General features: G+C 43.9%; 1 protein-coding gene across 1 annotated transcript in view; it reads right to left on the bottom strand.

Moving 5' to 3' along the window:
• RAD51 (RAD51 recombinase) overlaps positions 1-22834 on the bottom strand; it is a 190211-nt gene that overhangs the window by 33372 nt on the left and 134005 nt on the right. The window contains exons 7-9 of the mRNA XM_078659822.1: positions 19362-19475; positions 8303-8432; positions 8025-8146 (exon numbers count right to left, since the gene is read on the bottom strand). Of these exons, the coding sequence (XP_078515948.1) occupies positions 8025-8146; positions 8303-8432; positions 19362-19475 (366 nt within the window). The remainder of the gene's footprint in view (positions 1-8024; positions 8147-8302; positions 8433-19361; positions 19476-22834) is intronic.

The following is a 22834-nucleotide window of genomic DNA, read 5'->3' as shown; positions in this document are numbered from 1 at the left end:
GCCACAGCACTAGCTATCAGACAAAGTGATTCCATAGTATTAGGACATTCCTTGACAGTACAAGTTCCACACTCCGTGGAAGTTCTTTTAAACCGAACACAGACTCAGCACTTGACAATTGCACGTTTAACAGGTTATGAATTGACACTGTTCCAGCCACACATAGAAATCAGACGCTGCAACGTTTTAAATCCTGCTACACTGTTACCGTCAGTTACTTCAAATCCTGCCACACATGACTGTGTGGAAGTAGTTAACATTATGACTAAGCCAAGACAAGACTTGACAGATATTCCATTACCAGATCCCGACCTGACACTTTATGTGGATGGTTCATGTATGAGAACAAGTACAGGAGAACTAGTAGCCGCGTATGCAGTGACTACTGACACTGAAGTTATTGAAACACATCGTATTGACACCCTGTCTGCTCAAGCAGCAGAGCTAGTTGCTCTGACTCAAGCCTGCATACACGCCAAGAACCTGAAAGTTAATGTTTACACAGATTCACGTTACGCATTTGGAGTCGTACACGACTTCGGAGTGCTCTGGCAGGAGAGAGGTTTCATGACTTCTCATGGAACCAAGATTCAGCATGGTCTCCTTATTCAAGCTCTGTTAGATGCCATACACTTACCGACATCCATTGCTATCATGAAATGCAAAGCACATACGAAAGTTACTGACACTATTTCTCAAGGTAATGATCTAGCAGATCGCACAGCCAAGCTTACAGCACAGACACCAGACGTTCCAGTAAATAAGACACCGACATACACTCCAGATCTGACTACCTGTATGACAGTTAAGGACCCTACTCAAGATGTCATAGATATCCAGTTACATGCTACTCCCGAGGAAATCAAGAAATGGTCCGAACAAGGAGGGGTCCAGACAGATCAGGGATGGGTAACGAAGGGTAAAGCCACATGGTTTCTCCCCGATTCTATGGTTCAAGTCATTATCAATACCGCACATAGTCCAGCACATTTAGGAGAAAAAGCTATGTTAGATAGTATCCAGAACATTTGGTTCAACAAGCATTTACGAGCTGCAGCCAAGCAGAAGGTCCGTACTTGTATGATATGTTGGCAGTTTAATCCAGGTAAAAGTGTCCCGGTGGAACAAGGTGGATTCCAGCCCCCTGACCACCCTTTTGAAGTCCTCCAGATGGATTATATTCAGATGGAGCGATGTCGAGGTTTCAAGTATGTTCTCGTAGTTGTATGCGCTTTGTCCAGGTGGACAGAAGCATATCCAGTACCAGATTACACAGCCGCGACCACTGCCAAGCAGTTGGTTCGTGAATTCTTCCCCCGCTACGGACTCCCTAGAGTCGTATATTCTGATAACGGCCAGCCATTCTCATCTGAGCTCATGAAACATATTTCCCTGTTGTTAGGGTACCAGTGGAAGTTCCATTGTGTACGCCATCCAGAAGCAGCCGGTCTCGTAGAGAGACATAATCAGACCCTGAAAATCCGAATTGCAAAAGTATGTAAAGAGAAAGGTGTGGACTGGCTAGTAGCTCTGCCAGTTGCCTTATTTTATATGCGCATGGTCGCACATTCCAGATCAGGTCTGTCCCCTTATGAGGTCGTATTCGGCCGCCCCCCTAATATGTGGGGTACACCTAGACCTCGAAGTATTACCGATGTTTCAAGTAATATGCTGACAGATTACCTAGCTTCCTTGATGTCTGCCCTCAACTCTTGTCGTTCACAGGTTGCTGCCGCATTTCCAGACAATACCGAGGTGGCACCGCATGAAATCGTTCCCGGATCCATGGTTCTGGTCAGGAACTTTGATCGTTCAAGTCCGCTGGAAGGAACCCCGACAGGTCCTCCTGGCCACCCGTACTGCCGTCAAGCTGGAAGGCAGGAAGGGCTGGGTCCATTTGTCACATGTGAAAAGATTTTTTGGATTGAAACCTGTTTCAAAGAACATTTCCGAGGATCTTAAAGACTGCCAAAGTACTATTCTTAAGGACTGTCCCGCAAAAGACATTGCTACGAACCCTTCCCTGTTAGAGAAAACTCCGCAACAGGAGTATAAGCTTAAACTAAGGTCTAGTAAAATAAGTCAGCCAGTTTGATTGTCTAAGTCCTCCCCTAGGTGAAACGGTTAGACCGGTTTCTGACATGTATATAATAGACCCCCACAGAGAGAGAGTTAGTGAGAACTCTAGAAGTTGCACTATTATTTTATGTTTTCTGCTATATTTCAGCATTATAATTTCCTGCACCAGTTATGCATTTTATTTGTATTTTTCAGTTTCTCATGTAAATAAGTCTGCTAATGTTACAGTAGAGCACACGTTTAGTGATCTGCCTCCTCATGAACTCTCATATCGTCTTGCTATGCGTAATAACTCCTTTATCCGCATGTTACATTATTCACACCAGACCAGCAATGCCACAAATTGTTGGGTGTGTGGTCGACTCCCCCCTTTCCAGACACCGAAGGGAGTTCTGCCACTCTTTCCTTATCCATTTTCACATAATGGTTCGTGTGGAGCATGGTCCACGTTAACGTCATCCTCAACAGATATGTCTTTTCTGAACAGTACATGTTTCCCAGACAAGCAAGGTCTTCCCCACAGAACAGGGTTAGATCTAGAGAATGAAGTTTATAATCTAGGTAATTATTCTTCGAATTTCATGGTCCTGAATGTTCAGTCTGATTCTACTCCAGACTTACCTGCTATTTCAGTACTACCAGTCAAAGGTGAATTATGTGTCCGAAATAATGGTTCCGTACATGTAGGCCATAGTGATTGTACTACTATTGTCAAGTATAGTGACAGTGGGAAATCTATTTTCAAAGCTTCACGTCATTCTTATTTTGTTTGTGGTCAGACCGCATATGTTCGTCTGCCCCTCGATTGGGAGGGAACATGTTACATTGCCTTCCTACTGCCACCAGTTTTCCTAGCCCCACCTGACTATCATAGGAATTCCCTCCTAGTACATACTAGACACAAGAGAAATTTCCCGATTGTCGATTATACTGAAACTGCTCTAGAACAATACATAGATATCAATAAAGGTGTCTTCCCCTACTTAGGTACTGTCGTGAATAGTAAACTGATACGTAGATTAACCAGAACACTTGAAGCAGTAGTGATTGAGACTACTTCTGCTCTAGGTAACTTAACCGAAGAACAATCCTTTATGAGAATTGTCGTGCTCCAGAATCGTCTCGTCCTTGACGTCATACTGGCCGATAGGGGCGGGGCATGTAGAGTCATCGGATCTAGTTGCTGCATTTTCATTCCTAATAACGCACCGTCTGTTTATTCAGCTATTACCAGACTCCATAAAATTGCCCATATGTTACACCAAGATCCAGGCACCTGGACATGGTCCGGTTGGTTCTGGAATATAATTTCCGCCTGGGGATGGAAAGTATTGTCATTTCTGGGTATTGCAGTAGCGATCATATTCAGTTGCTGCCTCTGTTTACAATGTGGCCCTGCGATTTGCGGCATTTGTGCTACATCATGTGTTCCTAGTCCCAAGTCCCGTCCTAAATCCAGTTCCAAGAAAACTCGAGACGAGCAAATGATACTGTATGAAATGATAGATGGTATCATGAATATTGATGTTTCCTGATGGAAACGTAGTGACAAGGAGGGAATGTGGAAAAGTAAATTTTGTCATGTTCTGTGTCCCTACGTGTCCTCCATCTTATGTTATGTGTGCATGATTAAATATGCATATGTATCCCCCATGTTTGATTAAAGACGCAATTACAGTTGTGTCCATCTCTAGTATGCCAGTTTCCAGTTCTCGTGAAAGCTACGAGTATCAGGCCTATGTAAAGTTACGTTGCCACGTTTCTCAGTGTGCACGTTATTTCATTGTAAAGTCCCCGTTTCTAGGCCTCAAAAGGGCCCGGACACCAGATTCAGCTCCTGTCTCCTGAGCCTCACTGAGGAGCGATACAGCCCCCACCTGTATCCTCGACCCTTCACTTACTTCCTGCCTCACAGTGCCCGGCTCAGCCTGGCTCTGCCTACGAGTCTGCCAAGAGTATGTTATGATTCTAGTTATCAGTCCAGCCCTCCTTCTCTGCATTCCTAAGCTACTGAATCGCATCAATGGTTTCCGTCATTGTCTAGCCTTTACGTCTCCATGTAAGAGAAATACTGCATTTAATGGTCATTTAATATTCTTCATCACGCACTACATGTGGAATAATGCATGCACCACTCTTAGAGTCTGTTAGCCTTTACCCCGATAACTTTTGGATTCTATCAACATGTTCTCTAAACATCAGATACTAGATACTGTTTAGGTACATGTCGCCCTGACTCTCCAGACTTCAGTCTCTGCTCCTAGCACAGAGTTCATATCCCCCAGCTTCTCCTAGTAACACGTTATTGTCAGTTTGCGCGCACCATTAGGTTAGAGGTCCCGGCTCCTTAGGTAGCCCCCTCCATGTTTCCGCCCCATTTATGACATATTCTGTTACGTTTGCATCACATGTCTATGTATACGCCCCTGTTACACCCACTGCCCGCCTACTGTAATTCATTGTAATGTAACTGTTTTAGTATATATATTTGTGCACAGTTATTAAATGTTGTGCCGATTCTGATCCTGCCCCCGGCAGCGCTGCCATCCTGTTCCCGTGCAGGTTGTCCTGTTCCTGTCCTTTATGCTGTATTAAACCTGCAAACTCCTACTACCTCGAATCTTGACTCTTATTTATTGAGCTATCTGTTATTGCTATGTCCAGTAAAACCTAGATCCGGTATTATTTATTTATATACCACAGTCGTCGTCAGTTTTGGGTCTTTCTCCCTCGGCGTCGATCGATCCTTTTCGGGGACGATTTTCGACGTTTTCTGCTGATCAGCAGCTCTCGGCGCCGGGGACTCCTTCTCGGAGGATCCGCTGGGCCTGGGAGTAGTCGCGGACGCCGCCTTTTTTGGCGTCGGCGCTTTCGGGGTCTTGCCCTCGATTTTTCTAGACTCAGTCTCTTGGGTTCTTGGGGGCCGAAGAGTCTCCTACCTTGTCAGAAGTCTTCGTGTAATCGGTCTCTACGACCGTGTAGCTGTCGTCTTCGGCGGCAGCGTTGTCTTCTTCCTCGGAGGACATCCCCAGCTCGTAGAGTGACGGAGTCGGGGCCTTCCCCTGCAGGGTGGCGTGTGCTACCCTCTGCCTCTCTCTCACACGAAGGGTCTTCGGGGCGAAGGCGGAACAGGCGTTGCAGTCTCCGCTTTCGTGGTTCACCGGTAGGCAAAGGTTGCATACCGGGTGCTGGTCCTTCTGCGCGTACTTGTGGTGGCAGTTACGGCAGAACTTGAACGGCGTGTTGTCCATCATCGAGCGTCCAGGGCCTCCCTGGTCGCGTGTTCGTCGACGGTCGTCGAGGATCTCGATGAAAAACGCCTTCTACTTGCTGACTTTTCGTCGATGAAGTCCCCTGGAGTCTTCAGATGACTTCTCCTCGTCTTTTCTGTATTTTCTTTCTTCAAAAATGTCTGGAGCCCAAACGGGAACGATCCAGACCCGACCGCGGAAAAAAAGAATCTGAAGATGGCGCCCAAGAGTGGGAGCTTCCGCAGGAAGCATGCCGACGTCACCGGAAATACACCCAAGGGGGTGTGACGCCGACGCCCACCTGGGCTAAGAAAAAAAAAAAAAAAACAAAGAAAAAAATATGAATCCGGACCCAACCACAAGACCGCGAAATAATGCACAGCATAGTGAATCCAGAAAGATTCACGCTGCAAAAGTATGGAGTACCAAATCTTTTTATCTTCTATAATTTCAAAATAATTTCAAAGACTTTTTAAAGCCTAGAAGTCTGATAATATCTGGATAAGAGATCCATCCAGCCGAGTGGTGGGCTTGCTGGTGTATTCAACTCTCAGAGGGAGCAATCTGTTATCCACCTAAGGTCACCTCCAACGAAAAATGATGGAACTTGACCAATTATCCCTACCTTCAAATGCTAGGACCTTAAAAATATTATAAAGTGCTTATTGGTGCACTATAACCCACACATAATCAATTGGGCATAACTGGTGGCCAATACAGGATATTTTCCTAGCTGTAGACAAACCTTTATTTCAAATAGACCATTCCAGTTGTTGCCATCCAGCAACAGATTTTTCATCAACCTTTGTATACCACGGCAAAGAGGAAACAGGCAAGCTGACACAATTTCAGGTATTTTACCAAGAATGAATCGGTCATATAGGACACCAATTTGGATTTAAATATGTCTGCAATCATTATTCTGTTTTAGTGGACTTCTGACATTCCCTTAATCACCCTGTCAATTTAAGTTTTCCCCACACAGGTCAACAACCACTGGGTGTCCACCACAATTTGGGTTACATCAGTAGAAATTTTGTTGAGACCTAATGTTAGCAGACCATCAAATATGCAGGCTCCACCATTCAAGTGGCCAATACTATGCAAGAATGTAAACCATTCACAATTAAGTGCTCTCGTACCCAGGTGTCTTAAATAGAACATGGTTAGCCTTCAAAATTACATCTAATGATCTTTTCAAGAACATTCAAAACCTGTATATTCCAACTACTCATCCTAAGCTTCCGAGAGAACTCCTGTTCCTTAGCTCAATTATTTAAGGCAAGGGGGAAACTACCCCATATTGCAGCTCATATCAATTTTGAAGCACAAGGGGAGATATCAAGCCTTCCATGATTATTATTATTATTGATAATAAAAGTAAACTGTGGACAGTTACAAGGGTTACATTATACTCAGCAGTCGTTCATAGGCAAGATGATGACACATGGTGGACACATTATGAGCTCACAAAAGAAAACATTCATCACAATCAGCACTTCTCTTCCGTATCAACCCCACAATCCCGCTACCCTATTCTCTCTTGTCTAATCCTCCGAATCAGTATCACTTTCCAACTGGGGTGGTTCACAAATATTCCCTCTATATTCATTCCAGTGTCCCCAAATTGCCCCCCACTTTCGCAGACATTTCCTATGTAAATACACAATCCTTTCCGCACTCGTTAAGGAGTCCAAACATGACCACCTTTTTGATTGTTCCACAACAATCCAAAGGTTACCCCACATTTTTGATACTGCTCAGTCTCTATCTCCCTCGTTTCATCCAGTTAGTGAAGTAAAAGTATTGGTTTTGATGGAACCTTGTGCATCCTTTGACATTACATCAAACTTGAGTAACATGTTAGTATGGGTTTAATTTTCTCCTCAGCCGCAACTATACCCGTTTCAATTGAATTTCCAATCCTGCAAGTTTAAGCATTAACATTAAGAATTGACAGCACTATAAAAGGAGATTAGAAATATACAGTTGTTACCTTCCTTCCAGTCAAGGATTTGACAAAACCAACGGTATCCATGTTAATGTTGGCTACCATAGGAATATGATCTAAGTCGAGAAGCTTTGAAAGATTTAAATACCAAAGTTTCTTTGCCTGCTTCGCCTTCCAGTTTAAAAACTGCAATTTTAAATACAAATATTTAACAGAAGTGTTCAACGTGCCAGGGAAACTTGATAGGCTCTGCTTTATTTTTAAAAATTAGGAAGCCTTAAATGGGCAACATCCTTGTTTAAAAATGAGGTCTACCTCTTTAGCAAAGGAACTATCCAATCAAAGAGGTAATAGCATACTAGACGAGTTGCCCAAGTATACACAATTACGCATTGCGGCACTCTTAAATGTGAAGGTAATGCACTAAGTATAGGTCCTGCTTGCCAAGTGTTTCACTCCTCTAATATTACAGACACCCAACACCTCCCTCTAGTGGCACTAAGCTAAAAATTAACTACTCCAATAAGATTACAGGAGTAGTTGAAAAAGTAAACTGGCCGGAGGTGGTCACCTAGCGAAAGGAGGCCATTTCCTTACTGTGCTCCTTCTTTAATCAGGAAAGATACGAAAAACACACTCAAATTCATGGCGTGGCTTTAGGGAAAACATCTGATATTCTTTTTTCATTTCTAATAATACACAAGCATCAGTGTGAAAAATGCATGCAAATCTGAGACACCTACCTGGTTGTTGAAGCATGTGCAATTATATTTCCTCCAATAGGCTTTTTGGGGTCTGCAGCAAACATAGCAGCTCCATCTACTTGTGCCACTACCTGGTTTGTAATCACTACCGCTACACCAAACTGCCAGAAACAAACGTTGGTTAAAATAAAATAGTATTTAAAACAAGATAAATTCATTCAAAGTAGTTACCAGTTTTATAAGGATAACACATATGACTAACACTGAAGACTATGGTAAGAAAAAAGTGATAAGAAAAATGTTAAATTACTTTTTACCTCATCAGCAAGTCGAAGTAGCATGCGCAGAAATCTAGCGAGGTGCATCTGTCGAGCAGAAAGCTCTCCTCTGCCAGAGTAATCTGTCCTGTAGAGAGCCGTAGCACTGTCAACAATCAGCAAAGCATACCTTAAAGAAAATACTACAGTGAGATAGCAGAAGTGTTTATTACCTTTAGCTACAAGTTATATGAATTGGTTAGCACTGCAATAATGAATTTCTTGCTAATTTAGTCTTTCCTGTAAAGGTCTCTGCTCCCACTGGAATGGACCCATTGGGTTTAAAAAAAGAAGAAAAAAAACAGCAAGTAAGCCAATCTCAAATTTTGCTTAGGCTTCCAAATTTCTTGTGCACAGAAGCACTGACTCCCATCTTGGAGCTTGCCAACACTGCCAATGTCTGGCCAAACAAAATAATCTTTAGGATTCCTGCCTAACATGTGCACGTGAGACAAAACTAAAGAGAAAATGAGACCACTATTTTTGAAGTGATTAATGAGCACCTGAAGGAGTCAACAGAGAAGTGCAGTGAAAGGACAAGCTATGTCCATATTGTGTACATGAGGCATGCATTGGTGTGTATGCTAAGGCAAGCTCTATAGACCTTTACCTTGGATTACCCCCTTCCAAAGATTCAAATATTATAAAACGGTCTATGTGTAAAGTTGTTGTCCACTACAACTACTCAATAACAAACGGGTAGATGATTTGCATGCATTAAGCATCTTTGGCTTCCTTCAGAGGGACGCTTTGCAATTGTGCAGGGTTTTAGATGTCTGTCAAACCTTTTTCAACTGCTAAAGGATTTACTACTCTAAATTCTCAGAAGGGACCAGTGACAGCAGCTTTCCATGTTGGGGGGAAAATACCTCAACTGTGGTCAGCAGTGCCTTCTTGCTAAACTCTTTAGCTAAAACGGCCTTTTTTTTTTTTTAAAAGATTGCAAAACACAAGACACAATGTAAACTGTAGTGCTAGTTACAGGAACCTAATAGGAAAATAATATCTGCTAGACTGAACAGTTTAACTGCAGACTACTCTCGGAAATTATTTTCCCAAGAAAAATCAAACTTGTGATAAACAAGTTATTGGACAGAGGGAGTTAAGACAAGGAGATACCATCTAAAGGTATAGTGGCAGTTTTCAGTGCAGAAGTCTAAATATCAATAAAGTTCAAAGATATCACCAGTAATACACCGGACGCTGATAAGGGATATAATTATCATCAAGTTTTTATGCCATGTGTATATGCAAAAAGGGGGAACAAGGGAACCCTACTCACTGGGAGCCTGGGTTTGAAGATTGAGAAGGAAAACAACGGCTCCTGTCGGATAATACAAAAAATCTTGCGATAGAAATAACGCACAATGGCAATATAGGGGGTGGTGTGGATGTCAGAAAAAGAAGCTGTCTACACACATACCCGGTTTGGTATTTCATTGCATTATTTATATACACATAAGACAAGCCTTGCTCCGTGGTTTATGCAGATATGGCACATCCTGCAGCTGAGCACCCCATGTCAGTGGTGCAAGACGCAGCAGCTCTACTGATCTGGCCAGGAAAGTCCAACAAACATTGGGCGCAACAAGTGGGTCCAATGCAGGGTAAAGAGAGAGCCCCCCAAAGGCAGGCACCGCTGGTATCTGCCATCCACCTCTTCATACCGACCTTCAAGGGCCGATCCCAGCCCTTTCCCCAGAGAGGGCTGCTCAGTATTTGCTTTACTTGTGGCTCTGTGCCAGGGCATCTCATGAACTGGGCACTATCAAAGGCCAGGGCATTCATGAGCAGGGGCCCCCCACATAGACAGGAAGGCGGTAAACGGGCTGGCAGCATCTAATGGGCCACGGGCTGGCAACGCACTGCGGGGTGGTGCCATGGCTGGAGGGTGCACCTTCCTTGCCCTCCAAACCTCAGCTAGGGGTGGGTGAAGGCTGAATCTGCGAGGGAGGGGACGGGCAGACGCTGAGTGGAAGTCCATGGGTGAGGCCGGGTGTGGGTCCGAGCGCCAGGTTTAGGCTCCAGAGTGATGAACTGTCCCCAGTTCTGTCCCTCTGGAGCCCCGCCGGGGGCCGGGCTGGAAGACGCCCCGCACCGCCCTGTACCATCGTCTCCATCCCCAGACACCAAGGGCTGCCTGCGGAGGGCAGTGACGGGGGCATCTCTGCCTGTGTCCACCTCTCTGCCTGTGCCCCACCTCTCTGCCTGTACCCCACTTCCTGTCGCCCCCTGGCAGCACAGATGCCCTCGTCCGGTGTGCTCGAGTGGGCAGATGGTTGGGAAGCTGGCGAGACCTAAAGAGGGTGCCATGTTCTGCGCCTGTCTTGGGTGGAATATAAGTTTTCTTATCAAGAGTAAATGAAAATGCACTAAAACGCTAATGTATACAGCAAATCACAAAGGCCTTTAAAAATCAACACTACCTTGCTGTGCATAGAGCAATATCTCTATTTTATTATACAATCAAGTTATATGCATTCATAAAATAATACAGTTGTATTAAAACATATTTCCCCCATTGTTAATATATCTTTTAGATCCTAAGATAAACACAAAAAATATGTTTCATAATTAATCAAATAAATTAAGACCAAGTTTTCAAAGAATTTAAAAAACCACACATGAAAACAAATGATGAGAAACCATTGATTGAGGAAGATACTGTCGGGGCCCCGGGCCTTACTCTGAGGACCACCAGGGAAGGCGAGGCTGGGGCGTGCAGCTCATCTGGGGATGGGGGGGCGGATGTGTCAGTACACCCCCCTAGGGCAGACCCGGATCGGGGGCGGGCCATGTCTGATCGAGGGCATTCACACACCCCTGCGCCTCAGCAGAAGGAATACAGACCCCTGGAGCCAGGAAGGGGGGGGGGGGGGGGGGGGGGGGAGGCCAAGGTGGAAACCAAGTTGTGCGCACGTTCTGCTGAAACGCCGGCAAGCCATGCACGCACGCTATGCGCTGACAACATCCCAAACTGAGCATGCGTGCTGGTTGCCAGGGACATGAGCAGGGACTTAACGGGAGCCCCGTGTGTTGCAGCCAGAGAAGACAGAAATCCGGCAGGAGACATGAAAAGCGAGCCGCAGAGCAGCGCAGTCACCTGGTGAGTGGGGTTGAACGAGAGGCATGCAGCACATTGCATGGCTTGCTAGGAGGTAAGGGGGACAGGAGATTGGAACAACGCAGGACTGTACGTTCTTGTTCGCGCTCGTTCACATTCCCAGTCCGTCTGCGTGTGCCCATCTCCTGTCTCCCTTGAGAGGCAAGTCAGCGACAATAGGTCTTGCTGGTGACAGCGCTTCGCGCTGCGTTGCCAGGTGCGTGACCTAAAAAACTATATGCAATATATATTCAAAGAATATACACAATTTAAACTGTACAAAAATTTAACAGGTGTTTTAGTGTCCCAGTGAAAATATCTTAGATACTACGCTACTATAGCGACATTACAGTGGCATATAAAAAAAAAGGTTTCTATTTTTCATTTGACTCAACAAAAAGTGGTGACCATGTGATGTATACACAATTGATCATCAACAATTTAGACAATAGGAAACTATTGTATGTGGTCTGTCTCTTTGAACTGTTGATGGCGTTCCGACCCTTTGGGGATGTAGGGTCTCCTCAGGACTGAACAGTGTGGGGACACCTATGGAATATAATGGTGGGATAATGTTAGCTCGAGGACCATCTGAGTGTAATGTTTCCCATGAAGCAGAGGTAGGGACCAGAAGAACCATTACTCAAGTGCAAGGTTATGTGTACATAGGTGTGGTGACTGCAAGATGTACAACCAGAAGTGTATAACTGATTTCGCGTATTTGACATTATAGCTTCTGATAATGATGCAAGAGGTATTTACAGTACGCATGCGTCATTGTAGAAATTATACCACATATTGAACAGTGTAACTGAATTACTAGTAAAACACACGGTTATGAATAACTAGTTTCACATATTAAACAATATAACCTATAACAATAAGAATTTGGAAAAGAAACACTGTAGGCATACGTGAAAGATGCAAGTTTTTTACTCATTGGACAATACAACCTGTTTGGTCAATTAACACCTAGGGATATAATATAGGCTGACATACAGACATGTTTTTCAGAATGTCAGCCTCATAGCAAGAATGTGATACAGTCTTGTTTTATCTGAGCGTGTGTGTTCTACAGTGTACACTGTACACATGCGTAATGAAATCTCATGTAATACAGTCTTGTACTATCGATTCTTGGTGAGCGTATGTGTTCTACAGCATGTAATGTACATAAGCGTGTGTCATAGTGATGATGCATGGTCTGTCTAGCCCTCCTAGTGTGCCACATTGTGAATAACAGTTTGATCCATGTGTGTTTTAGCGGAACCATGACTAGATGTGGCATTAGACCAGAGTCTGGTGTTTTAAACACTTAATGTGGTGACAAAGCCACACAACTCTTCAGCAGAATTTAACCCCTCTGTGATCGAGTTGGTGCGTTCGATCAAACGACATTCAAGTCGTTGCAAAATTTGGGAAAGGTCACCTCCTCTCGTTGGGACCTGGACTTTGTCTATCACCTGCCACCTGATCTCATCTGCTGTGTGATGCTTCTCATCACACGTGCCGGCTTACTTCACCCTCACATGGGGTAAGTGATCGCACTAGGACATTGTTGTTTTATAAACCCATTTTTTACTGCTGTACTCGCCTTAATTGTGAGTCTAAAACCGCTGACCTTTTGTCATCATTCCACAGCTCCCGGCTGGGATCCCTGTGAGTCTATTTCACTAAATTATCACGGTGCCACCACTTCGCTCACTAGCAGCACAGGCCCCATTCAGGTATTTACATACACAATGCCTTCTGACTAAATAGCATCTCTGCTTCATGAGAAACACTACACTCAGATGGCCCTCAAGCTAACATTACCCCACCATTATATTCCATAGGTTTCCCCACATTGTTCAGTCTTGAGGAGACACTACATCCCCAAAGGGTCGAAACGCCGTCGACAGTTCAAAGAGGCAGACCACATACAACAGTTTCCTATTGTCTAAATTGTTGATGATCAATTGTGTATACATCACATAGTCGCCTCTTTTTGTTGAAACAAATGAAAAATAGAAACCCTATTTTATATGCCACTGTAATGTCACTATAGTAGCGTAGGTTCTAAGATATTTTCACTGGGACACTAAAACACCTGTTAAATTTTAGTACAGTTTAAATTGTGTATATTCTTTGAATATATATTGCATAAAGTTTTTCTTATGTGTATATAAATATTGCAATGTAATGCCAAACCGGATATGATTGTAGACAGCTTCATTTTCTGACATCCACACCCCCCCCTATATTGCCATTGTGCGTTATTTCTATCGCAAGATATTTTGTATTATCCCACAGGAGCCGTTGTTTTCCTTCTCAATGTGTATATGCAAAGCAAAACCAAAGGGGATGATGGACGGAGTGTTGAACATTGCAAGCACTCACCCCCAGTCACCTTGTTGTATAGCATTTTAGGACCCGAGATTAATTTTCCCGATACATGCCCTTACATAGGTATAAATCACCATATCCTTATATAGGCATAGAAATCATAACCATATTTAGACAAAGCCCATGCAGTTCAAATACGGCATGGCTACTTCAACTTCCGAAAATCCACAACGATTTCTTGGAAAACTCTGCTTCAGCAGTTAGGGACTTCCCCTTGCATGAATATTGATTTGTCCAAGAACTCATGGAGTTTTCAAAGAACTGAGACTCTTTCATGATGTTATTATGTCCACCTTTACGTCAAACTCGGCACCATCAGGTATAAATATGCCCACACTTGCCTTAGCAAACACACGGTGGTTTGGAGCAGTTCGACTATCTACTTGCCCGACGCATCCTGCTGCAGCAAGTGCCGAAGGAAGCCGACCCTCCAGCAGACGCACTGAGAGAGACGCTGTCTTTTCTCCTGCCGAGAAATCCAGCTCCAGTGTTTTCAAGCTACCCTTGCGGGTTGCTGGGAAATCAAGTCCTGAGACAGAGATACCAGACCTCCTTCATTCTAAACCAAGGTACGGAGCTGATTAGACCCCAAGAGAAATCTTGGATAGATTCTTGGCAAAAGAATACTAAACTTATGCTACACCTCACTTACTTCTTCCCTCGTACTATACTTAGGTTAGGTACACCGGGGTAGGCGTATTTTAGAAGCACCAGTGGAGTACTTTTTTAGCCTTTGTTATTTATGTATGTATTTATCTATGGTCTAGAAACCATACCATGCTTTTACAGTATTATTTTATAATACTCTTCTCGCTGTACGCATTATACTTTGCAGCCAGTATTCCGATTGTAGCAGTTCATTTCTTCTGCTCGAGAAAGAAGACTGTTCAATAAAAACTTTTATTGAACACGCCTGTCTCTCTTTCTCTGCACCTCTGGTGAAACTAAGCACGCACGAATGACTAGGTAAAATATCTATCTATTGTTTCCACGACTCTGAAGATCAGTTTTATCTTGGGGAAACAAAGTTGTCATGTTTATGCGGTTGTCAGAAACTAAATCCCTTCTTGTGAACTCGAGAAAGTTTCTAGTGACCTCTGAGCTAGCTGGCACTCACATATCTAATCTAATATATTCGATAGTGACCTAGTAGACATAAGTCCTACGTCAAATCTATAGGATATATTATTCCAATGTGCAGAGCCTATTGGGAATATAGGAATTACACTACAAACTGATCTGGGCTTAATCCATCATCATTCTTTAGTTCACTGCGCCACCCCAGTTCAGACATGGCCACATGCAAATCAGTCTGACCCTGTGCATGGGAACAGTCCAGCCCGAACTGCCAAGCCATGTCTTCCCTGGACTGGAAACAAGCATCCTGGGACCGGTTTCTGGCTAATCAGTCGTCATCAGCCAGGCTAGCTTGAATCCAGTGGCAAAGTGCGCAAGGGACCCACATCTGGGCATACCCTGGCAACTTAGGGCGAACAAAGCAAAACCAAAGGGGATGATGGACGGAGTGTTGATCTTTGCAAGTACTCACCCCCAGTCAACTTATCTGGGTTTAATCCATCATCATTCTTTACCTCACTCCGCCACCCCAGTTCGAACATGGGCGTATGCAAATCAGTCTGACCCTGTGCCTCATGGGAACAGTCCAGCCCGAACTGCCAAGCCTGGTCTTCCCTGGACAGTAAACAAGCATCCTGGGACCGGTTTCCGGCTAATCAGCTGTCATCAGCCAGGATAGCTTGAATCCAGTGGCAAAGTGAGCAAATGACCCACGTCTGGGCATACCCTGCCAACTTAGGGCGAATAAAGCAAAACCAAAGGGGATGTATGACATTGTTCTGCATTCTGTCCATCAATTGTTCTTTTTGCATTTGTATATGCAAGGCACAGGTAACATCTTAATAAAGTTTCAATTTTGAGTTTTAGTTCGGACAAGAAAATCAACTTCCTATTAAGTATATGCAAGTTTCAATTCACCACGAAGATCTGTGCAGGAATTATAGTACCACTGAAGTATGACTACATGAAACGTGAAAAAAAGAGTGAAAGTAGCTCATTTTCATCAAATGTGCCATCGGCTGACTAAATAGTTAGACAGGCCTTGTAGCTGTCAAGGCAGGTGAAAATGTATTTCATCTAGGCAGGGTTGTTGCAGCCAAGGGGATAGGAGTAATAATAGTTGTAAGTACATCTCACCTTTGTTTCCAGCACCTCTATCATACATTGAGTAGTTTAGCTCTGCTACAATTATTTATTTATTTTAAATGGTGGTGACTAGATAAAGAATACCAGTTTTCATACCTCTTTACAATGTGTCAGTCTGATAGAATGCCCCAACAATGCATTTTTAGGTGCATACATTTCCGATTTAAATTGCTTGCTGGCGTTTGGCTGCATCAAGATAGGTGGGAGACAGAATTTGCCTTCTGAAAGTCAAAAGACATGTGTTTCTATGCTCTTCACAAACAGAACCTCGTCAACAAACTATGAATGAAGCTTAAATGAGAACTATATAGGTTCTAGGACAAATCTGCATGGGAAATTCATGGGTGCACAGTGAATGATGTTCAACTGAATTGCCTTTGCACGTACCTCTTCACCACTGTAGTCTTTTGTGTCACAGCCTTCTTTCCTTGCCTTCCTCTATGCCCATGCAAGGCTTCTCAATTTTCCAACCATGAGGAGTTCTACTTCAATTTTCTTTGTGACATCTGCTGTTGCTTGCCACACGGTTTAGCTGCATCCTACCACTGAGTGCCAATGTCCTTCCATGTTCACATCTGCCCATTTTTAAGTAAACATCAGTGTGCCATTAAAAACGTTGATTCTGCACCATATTGTAAGTGGTTCTGTTTATGTGGCACAATGGTTCTGTTTAGTGAACTTTGGGCTTTTTTTGTATGTAATCATACGATACTGTAGGATGATCTGAACCAAGTGAAGAAAGTCTATTCTGGTTTATGGGGAATTGACCCATAGAAACTTTCCCATTTATTCTCGCACCAAATCTTATGGGTACCCATTGCATGCAACAAAGAGCTGGGGATGAAGTGCTACGAAAAGGTATTAAATGCAGGATGGACTTCCCTTCGTTCTGATTTATTGTGTTCTATTCATCTCCATTCTATTTGCACCAACGGCTTGTGTAGCTGGGCTCACCAGCCATCCAGAGAAACATCCATGTTTGCCTTTGATGAATTCTCTGTAGCAATCACACAGACACATACTCCTCTTCAGACACAAACATGACCTTGATGACATGTAGGCCCAGATCTTGTAGATTTTTTAGGTTAGTTTAAATCGTGCAACATAATCTATTTGGAACTTACCCTGAGTAGTCAAAGATCCAAGAAGGGACACAATAAGATGGTTCTACATTTAAGATAAGCTGCTACTACAGCCATGCAATTTGAGAAAGCATGTAAGCAAATCTTTGACCGAATGGAAGAACTCTGAACTGGAAACAACACTGTCTTGGTCACAATGGGATGTGAAAATAAGCATCCTGTAGGTGGAGGATATGAGCAGGTCCCATGGACAGGTGAGGGAATATCTAATGATCCAACACTTTCACAAATTTGTTTGCGTTACTCATATCTTGAATTTGTCACAACTTATGGGGCTTTCTTTTTTTTGGCATAAAAAGTAGCAGGAGAAAATGTCCATGATACTTTGATGTTACCGAACCCTATTTTACTGCCTTTTTTTATAGATTGTTTTCTGCAGCAGTCAGTCTCAACCCCTTGTTGTAATGCTCTACGAAGGGCAGCAGATTCTGATTGTTTCCGCTTTTTTGTATCGTAGAATTTATTCTCCTCTATATTGAGCACCCAATTGCCTTTTGCAATATTTTGCCAGTCAAAAAATAGTAACAAGTAGTACAACCAGGTTTCTGGGCAGATGTAGTAAGCTGGAGGAGTCAATGCTTCAGGGAAGAAGCATTTCCTGTAGCAGAGCAAAGTTGTTGGTTTCCCATACCCTTCAAAGATCGTTGCCTTTGGAAAGATGTCGAAGTAGGCATCAAAGTGGCTATTCTGTTTTCAAATATTGAAAATGTGTACACAGCCCTTTGCTAGACCTGGGAAACTCCTTCCTCCATCCACCGCCACCACTGCCCGCCCTTGGAAAAACTGATTTCAGTCTCTATTCTATGAATTCGATCACGGTCATGAAAGCTGAAGAGAAATGGAAAATCTTTGGCTGTGCCTAGGGGTTCTTTGATATTAAATACAGCTAATAAAAGCTCCTCATTGAGAGCCCGTGTAATATTGGTTAGCGAAATCCTTTGCTAAACTGATGTTCTGATCGAACGGGACTACACCCTTTTGTTAAACTGCCGGGTAGTCCTCCTAGTTTCTCTCTGAATAAAATCTCCACAGGATGATTGAGATACCCTGAGAACACTGCAAAAGAATTCTCACAATGGCACACTTTCCTACTTTTCTACCCAGAACGTCAATCTTGTTGCTTTTTTGGGAGGCACTCAATTCATTGATCCCTATGAACGATACTCCTTTTTTGCAGCAGTCAACCAAAACATTATGGTGGACTGTCATGTGCTAAAAATAGGATCTGGATTCTTAACGTCATATTTCTTATCCCTCTTCCTTTCAGCTGGTCGTAATGAAAAAGGTGTTGGAATCATTTGAGCTGTAGGGTTTCGAAGGCAAGGAAATAATGGAACCATTCGCTTAGATCAAGGCTTTCGGAGAAGTATTTGATTATTCTCTCCCATAGGCCCCTTTCCAGGGCGATTAGCACTAGATCCGGCCCTCCTGTAATGATTGGAAGAACAAGGTTTTGCCAATGGTGCTACTAGTTCCTAAAGCACTTCGCTTTTAGTCCGTCAGAATGCATGACTTTTTAAAAGTCTATTCCTGTAACTAGACCAGTCATCTCTTGGAGTTTTTGAGGGAGATGATGGTAAGCTCACCACCAGTGGAAGCTCCGACACAGTTAAAGATGGTTCCGCTGCTTCAGGGATGCTCTGATTGGAATCTTGATGAGAAGTCACAGAATCATAATTATTAACAGCTATGGCAGAGACATCCTTGCCCTTAGCTTCTGAGGGGAGATAGCAAGAGTCCCTATTTTGTTTCCAAAATCTCTTTTTGAAAGCAGAGGTCTGTATGTGGTGTCTCTATAGTACAAACCTAGCCAATAGGCAGCAGGGTGTTGTACATGATCATGATGACAAGACTTTGTCCAATCTCCTCGAAAATCTTTTATGTTGAGTGACTTGGACAACGAAACCTGTGCAGTTTGATTTGGGATCCCCTGAGAAGCTGGCACACCTGTTAATGACGAGGACTGAAAAGAAAGATGTTTGCTACCTCACCCTGGAGGAAGATGCAAACTCAGAAAGCACGTTCCTACAACTCCTTATTTAACTCTGAACCAAAGACCATTCATATTGCTCCGTCCACTGAACAGATTTTACACTTAACAGAAGGGCTCAAGAGTATGCATATTCCAACATTTAATACTTTGGGAGAAGCGTGAAATTTGAACATTATGTTAAATAATGAACACTATAAAAAACAATTATAATACCGTGACTCTGCCATCATTGCCGAGGCTTGATAGAGCAACTGGGTTTGATGATCCGTGTTAAATGCTCTAGCATATGCCACATTGTCCAGTACATCGCTGCCAGAGAGTCCATATCTATAGTAAAAAAAAGGAATACAGGTCAGTCTTGGCATATGTTAAACGGAGTCTGATTTAGCAACGCACACTGACCGGATAAAATGATTTGTTTTTATGTCCTTCTGTCCAGTGCAAGTATGTAAGTACCGTATCTCCAAGTGCTGCACTAAAAATCGAACAGAAAACATATTGGCCAGTGCAACAGTCAAATGGGCCAAGAAAACAGCATTCTTAAATAAAGTCCAGCAAATAAACCCTTCCCCAAATGCCCAACATCAGTACTGGTTCAAAATAAAAAGATGCACCCACAAAAAAACAATTTCAAAGAAAGGATTTTCCATTTCCAGTCAAAATTCGATTTTGCTTCTTGGATGCCTCCACTCCTCTAGCAACGAAACAAGACCATTATTGAGGGCATTTGTGGCAATCTGAAAAACAAAGGTGATGGATATAATGTTTGAAATAATCTCAGTCACGGATAATGATTCTGGCCCACATTCCAGTTCATAGTTTTGTGGCCCAACACGCCACCTCAAACCGGAATCAACCTAAAGAAAATTAGTTTAGTTTCAGCTACAATAGAAACAGTCAAGTCAAAACTGTCAAGCCAGGTCCCTTTTGAATGGAAACACAAGTAACCTCCAGACAGTTTTGGTCTATGTAGGCCTAGTCAGTAGGTTGCAACTTGGTTCCAGTGGCACAGTGAGCATGAGATTCACGTCTGGGTATAACCACCACACAGTGGAAAACTAAAAAGTGAAGAGTGGAATACTTGAACTAAATTTTGCTACTGGTAATTGCTTGGGGTTGCATTCTAGTCCATCCTTTTCTGCACACCATGCCATACGTCAGACTGCTTCAGTACGGAAAGTCCAGTCTGAACTGCCTGGCCCACATAGGCTGAAACCATTCTGGGGTTGCTTGGGTTTTTGTTCAGAAGACATTGACTTGTCAGTTTGAGTTGCACTGTTTCTCGCATAGCTGGACCAAGGCTGATTTGTTCACTGATGGTTCTGGTCTGAGATGGCTTGGAAGGCAAACAATTATGGACTGGATTGCAGCCCATGGTAAATACTAGTGGCTGGAAGCATTCAAGCATTGCATCCATCACTTTTTTATCTTCCGCAGAGCGAGGGATATACCCATACATGGGTCCCGTGAACACTGTGCCGAAAGGCTCATGCTGCACCCTACTGACAAAGCCCAAATAGGCTAAAACCAGTTTGGAGTTACTTTTGTTCCCATTTAGAGAGGGCCTGGCAGTTTAGAATTGACTGCTCCTGTTGGAGCAGGACTAAGCCTGATATTCGTATGGGTGGCCCCTGTCTAAGGTGCATTGATGGGAATCAAATGATGGACTTGATTGTGGTTCAGAGTAATTAACAGTTGCTGAGATTAGTTCAAGCAATACACCCATCACTTTTTTGTTTTCCTAACTTTGTTGCAATCTGGCATCCACTGTGGTGGCTTGAGTCATTAGCTCACAGACATCTTATAGAAATAACAGATCTACAGAACCAATTATAGAGTGGGGCCCACCAGCACTCATTTTTGAGGACATGAACTTATTTGTCTGCTTCAGACATTTACCAGGAGCAAGAGTGAAAAACAAACTGAGCTAAAAGTTGGAGGAACAGAAAGGTGGGAAACAGGCACAAAGGAGAAAGAAGGGACCCGCAAGAGTGAGATAAACAAGCAGCAGTGTCTGGTAGGGGATTAAAGAGGAAGGAGGTGGAGCCAACAACAGGCCGCATTAGTACTGGGCACACTCACATTTTATTGCATCCAAGCTGGTTTCTGAGAACAGTTTTGACCACAAGCACTCATTAATTGTACAAATTAAGCACTGCAATTATATGAGGATCTGAAGATTAAATTAGCAAAAACCACAGGATTTGGGATAAATCTCTCACTATAAGCAAGTCTGAGGCTTTTTTTTTTTTAAGATCGTGGAAAATCAAATACATATCCATATTTATGCTTAAGACTAGAGCAAAAGGAAACTGCTGAAGGATGAATTGTATGTAGTGTTCAAGTCAAGGCAGACAAAGGTGGAAAGCAGCAGGGAAACATCTTTTTATCTGGCAGAAATGTAACAAAGTGCAAACAAATGCTGGCAGCTAAGTACCAAGGGAGAAGCGGGGCCAATGATTGGTGTTCTGAACACTGTATTCAGCAATATGGAGTTTAAGAACAATCAGGAGAATATACAGCAGAAGCATTTGAGTTTTCATTGTTGTGTGACACACATTGGCTCGGAAAGGAAGGGCGGAAAAATACACACACTTACGTACTGTACCAAGTGAATATGGATAAGACGCATGCTCCAAAGGACCAGTCTCCAAAACAGCAACATTAGAATAATGTTCAGGAAGCCTATTTTCAGAGTGTTGCTTTATACCATGTACAGAATTCACTGAATAGGAGGCATCTTTCCTTTTATATTAACTGTCCCATAAGATAACACTATTTACCCTTAAGACCATTTCTGCAATTCCTTACTATTGGTAGAATCATAAAAGGCCACAAGAAACTGTCACTTATACTTCTGGAGAGTGGGGGCGTGGCCAACAGCCGAGCATGCCAGACGTGAGCTGAATTAGCTCCGTCTGAAATCCCCGTTTTTTGTAATTTATCCTGATACCTTGGTGCCGAAAACCCCCCTCCCTGACCGTAACTGGGATGGGGCAACTGCTGACAGCGAGAGACGGCATCTATAAACTGCACAAGCTATGTCGTGGAGGCTCCACTGTGAAGCGACGGTGAGGCCTAGTGGAAGACGAACATCCGCGGCCCACATTGACGCAAGTGGCGGACCGGAAGTGCATCGAGTCCGGGGAGGTGTATACCAGCGCCCCCGCTCCACACACCAGACCGGAAATACTTATGGGAAAGCTGCGGGTGGCTGCGACCCGATCCTGCACTTCCTCCCAATCACCCGATCCTGCCAACGATCGCGCAGCCTCACGGACAGAGGCGCGGGGCCGCCGGCTCGGGCGGAATCGGGACCTGCCGCCGAGGACGCGGCTGGAAGAGGCGCGTGTTTCGCCCCCCCCCCTCCCCCCTGCGGGGGTAGAGACCCGAATACTTGCCGGTGTGGAGGGAGGCGGTGCCCCGCCCTGCCCTGCCCTGCCCTGCCCTGCCCGCGCGGCGACACGGGGCCCGGAGCCAGTACGAGGGCCATGGCGGATTTCTCAACCGGGACACGCCCACAGACAGACATGACAGACATGGCGGCCATTGCCCTGCTCTAGAGGTGAGCCCTGCCTGCCTCCTGGGTTCGAGGGAGAGACTGAGTGGCACGAGGGGCGCTTGTTCCTGATAACCCCCCTTCCTTTTTGTTCTGCACCCACTGTGCAACTGGATGGTGGCAGCCC

This window comes from Lissotriton helveticus, chromosome 9 (genome assembly GCF_964261635.1).
Source record: "Lissotriton helveticus chromosome 9, aLisHel1.1, whole genome shotgun sequence".
Taxonomy (NCBI): Eukaryota; Metazoa; Chordata; class Amphibia; order Caudata; family Salamandridae; genus Lissotriton; species Lissotriton helveticus.
Note: the sequence above shows the minus strand (reverse complement) of the source record. Positions and strands in the feature narration are given on the sequence as shown.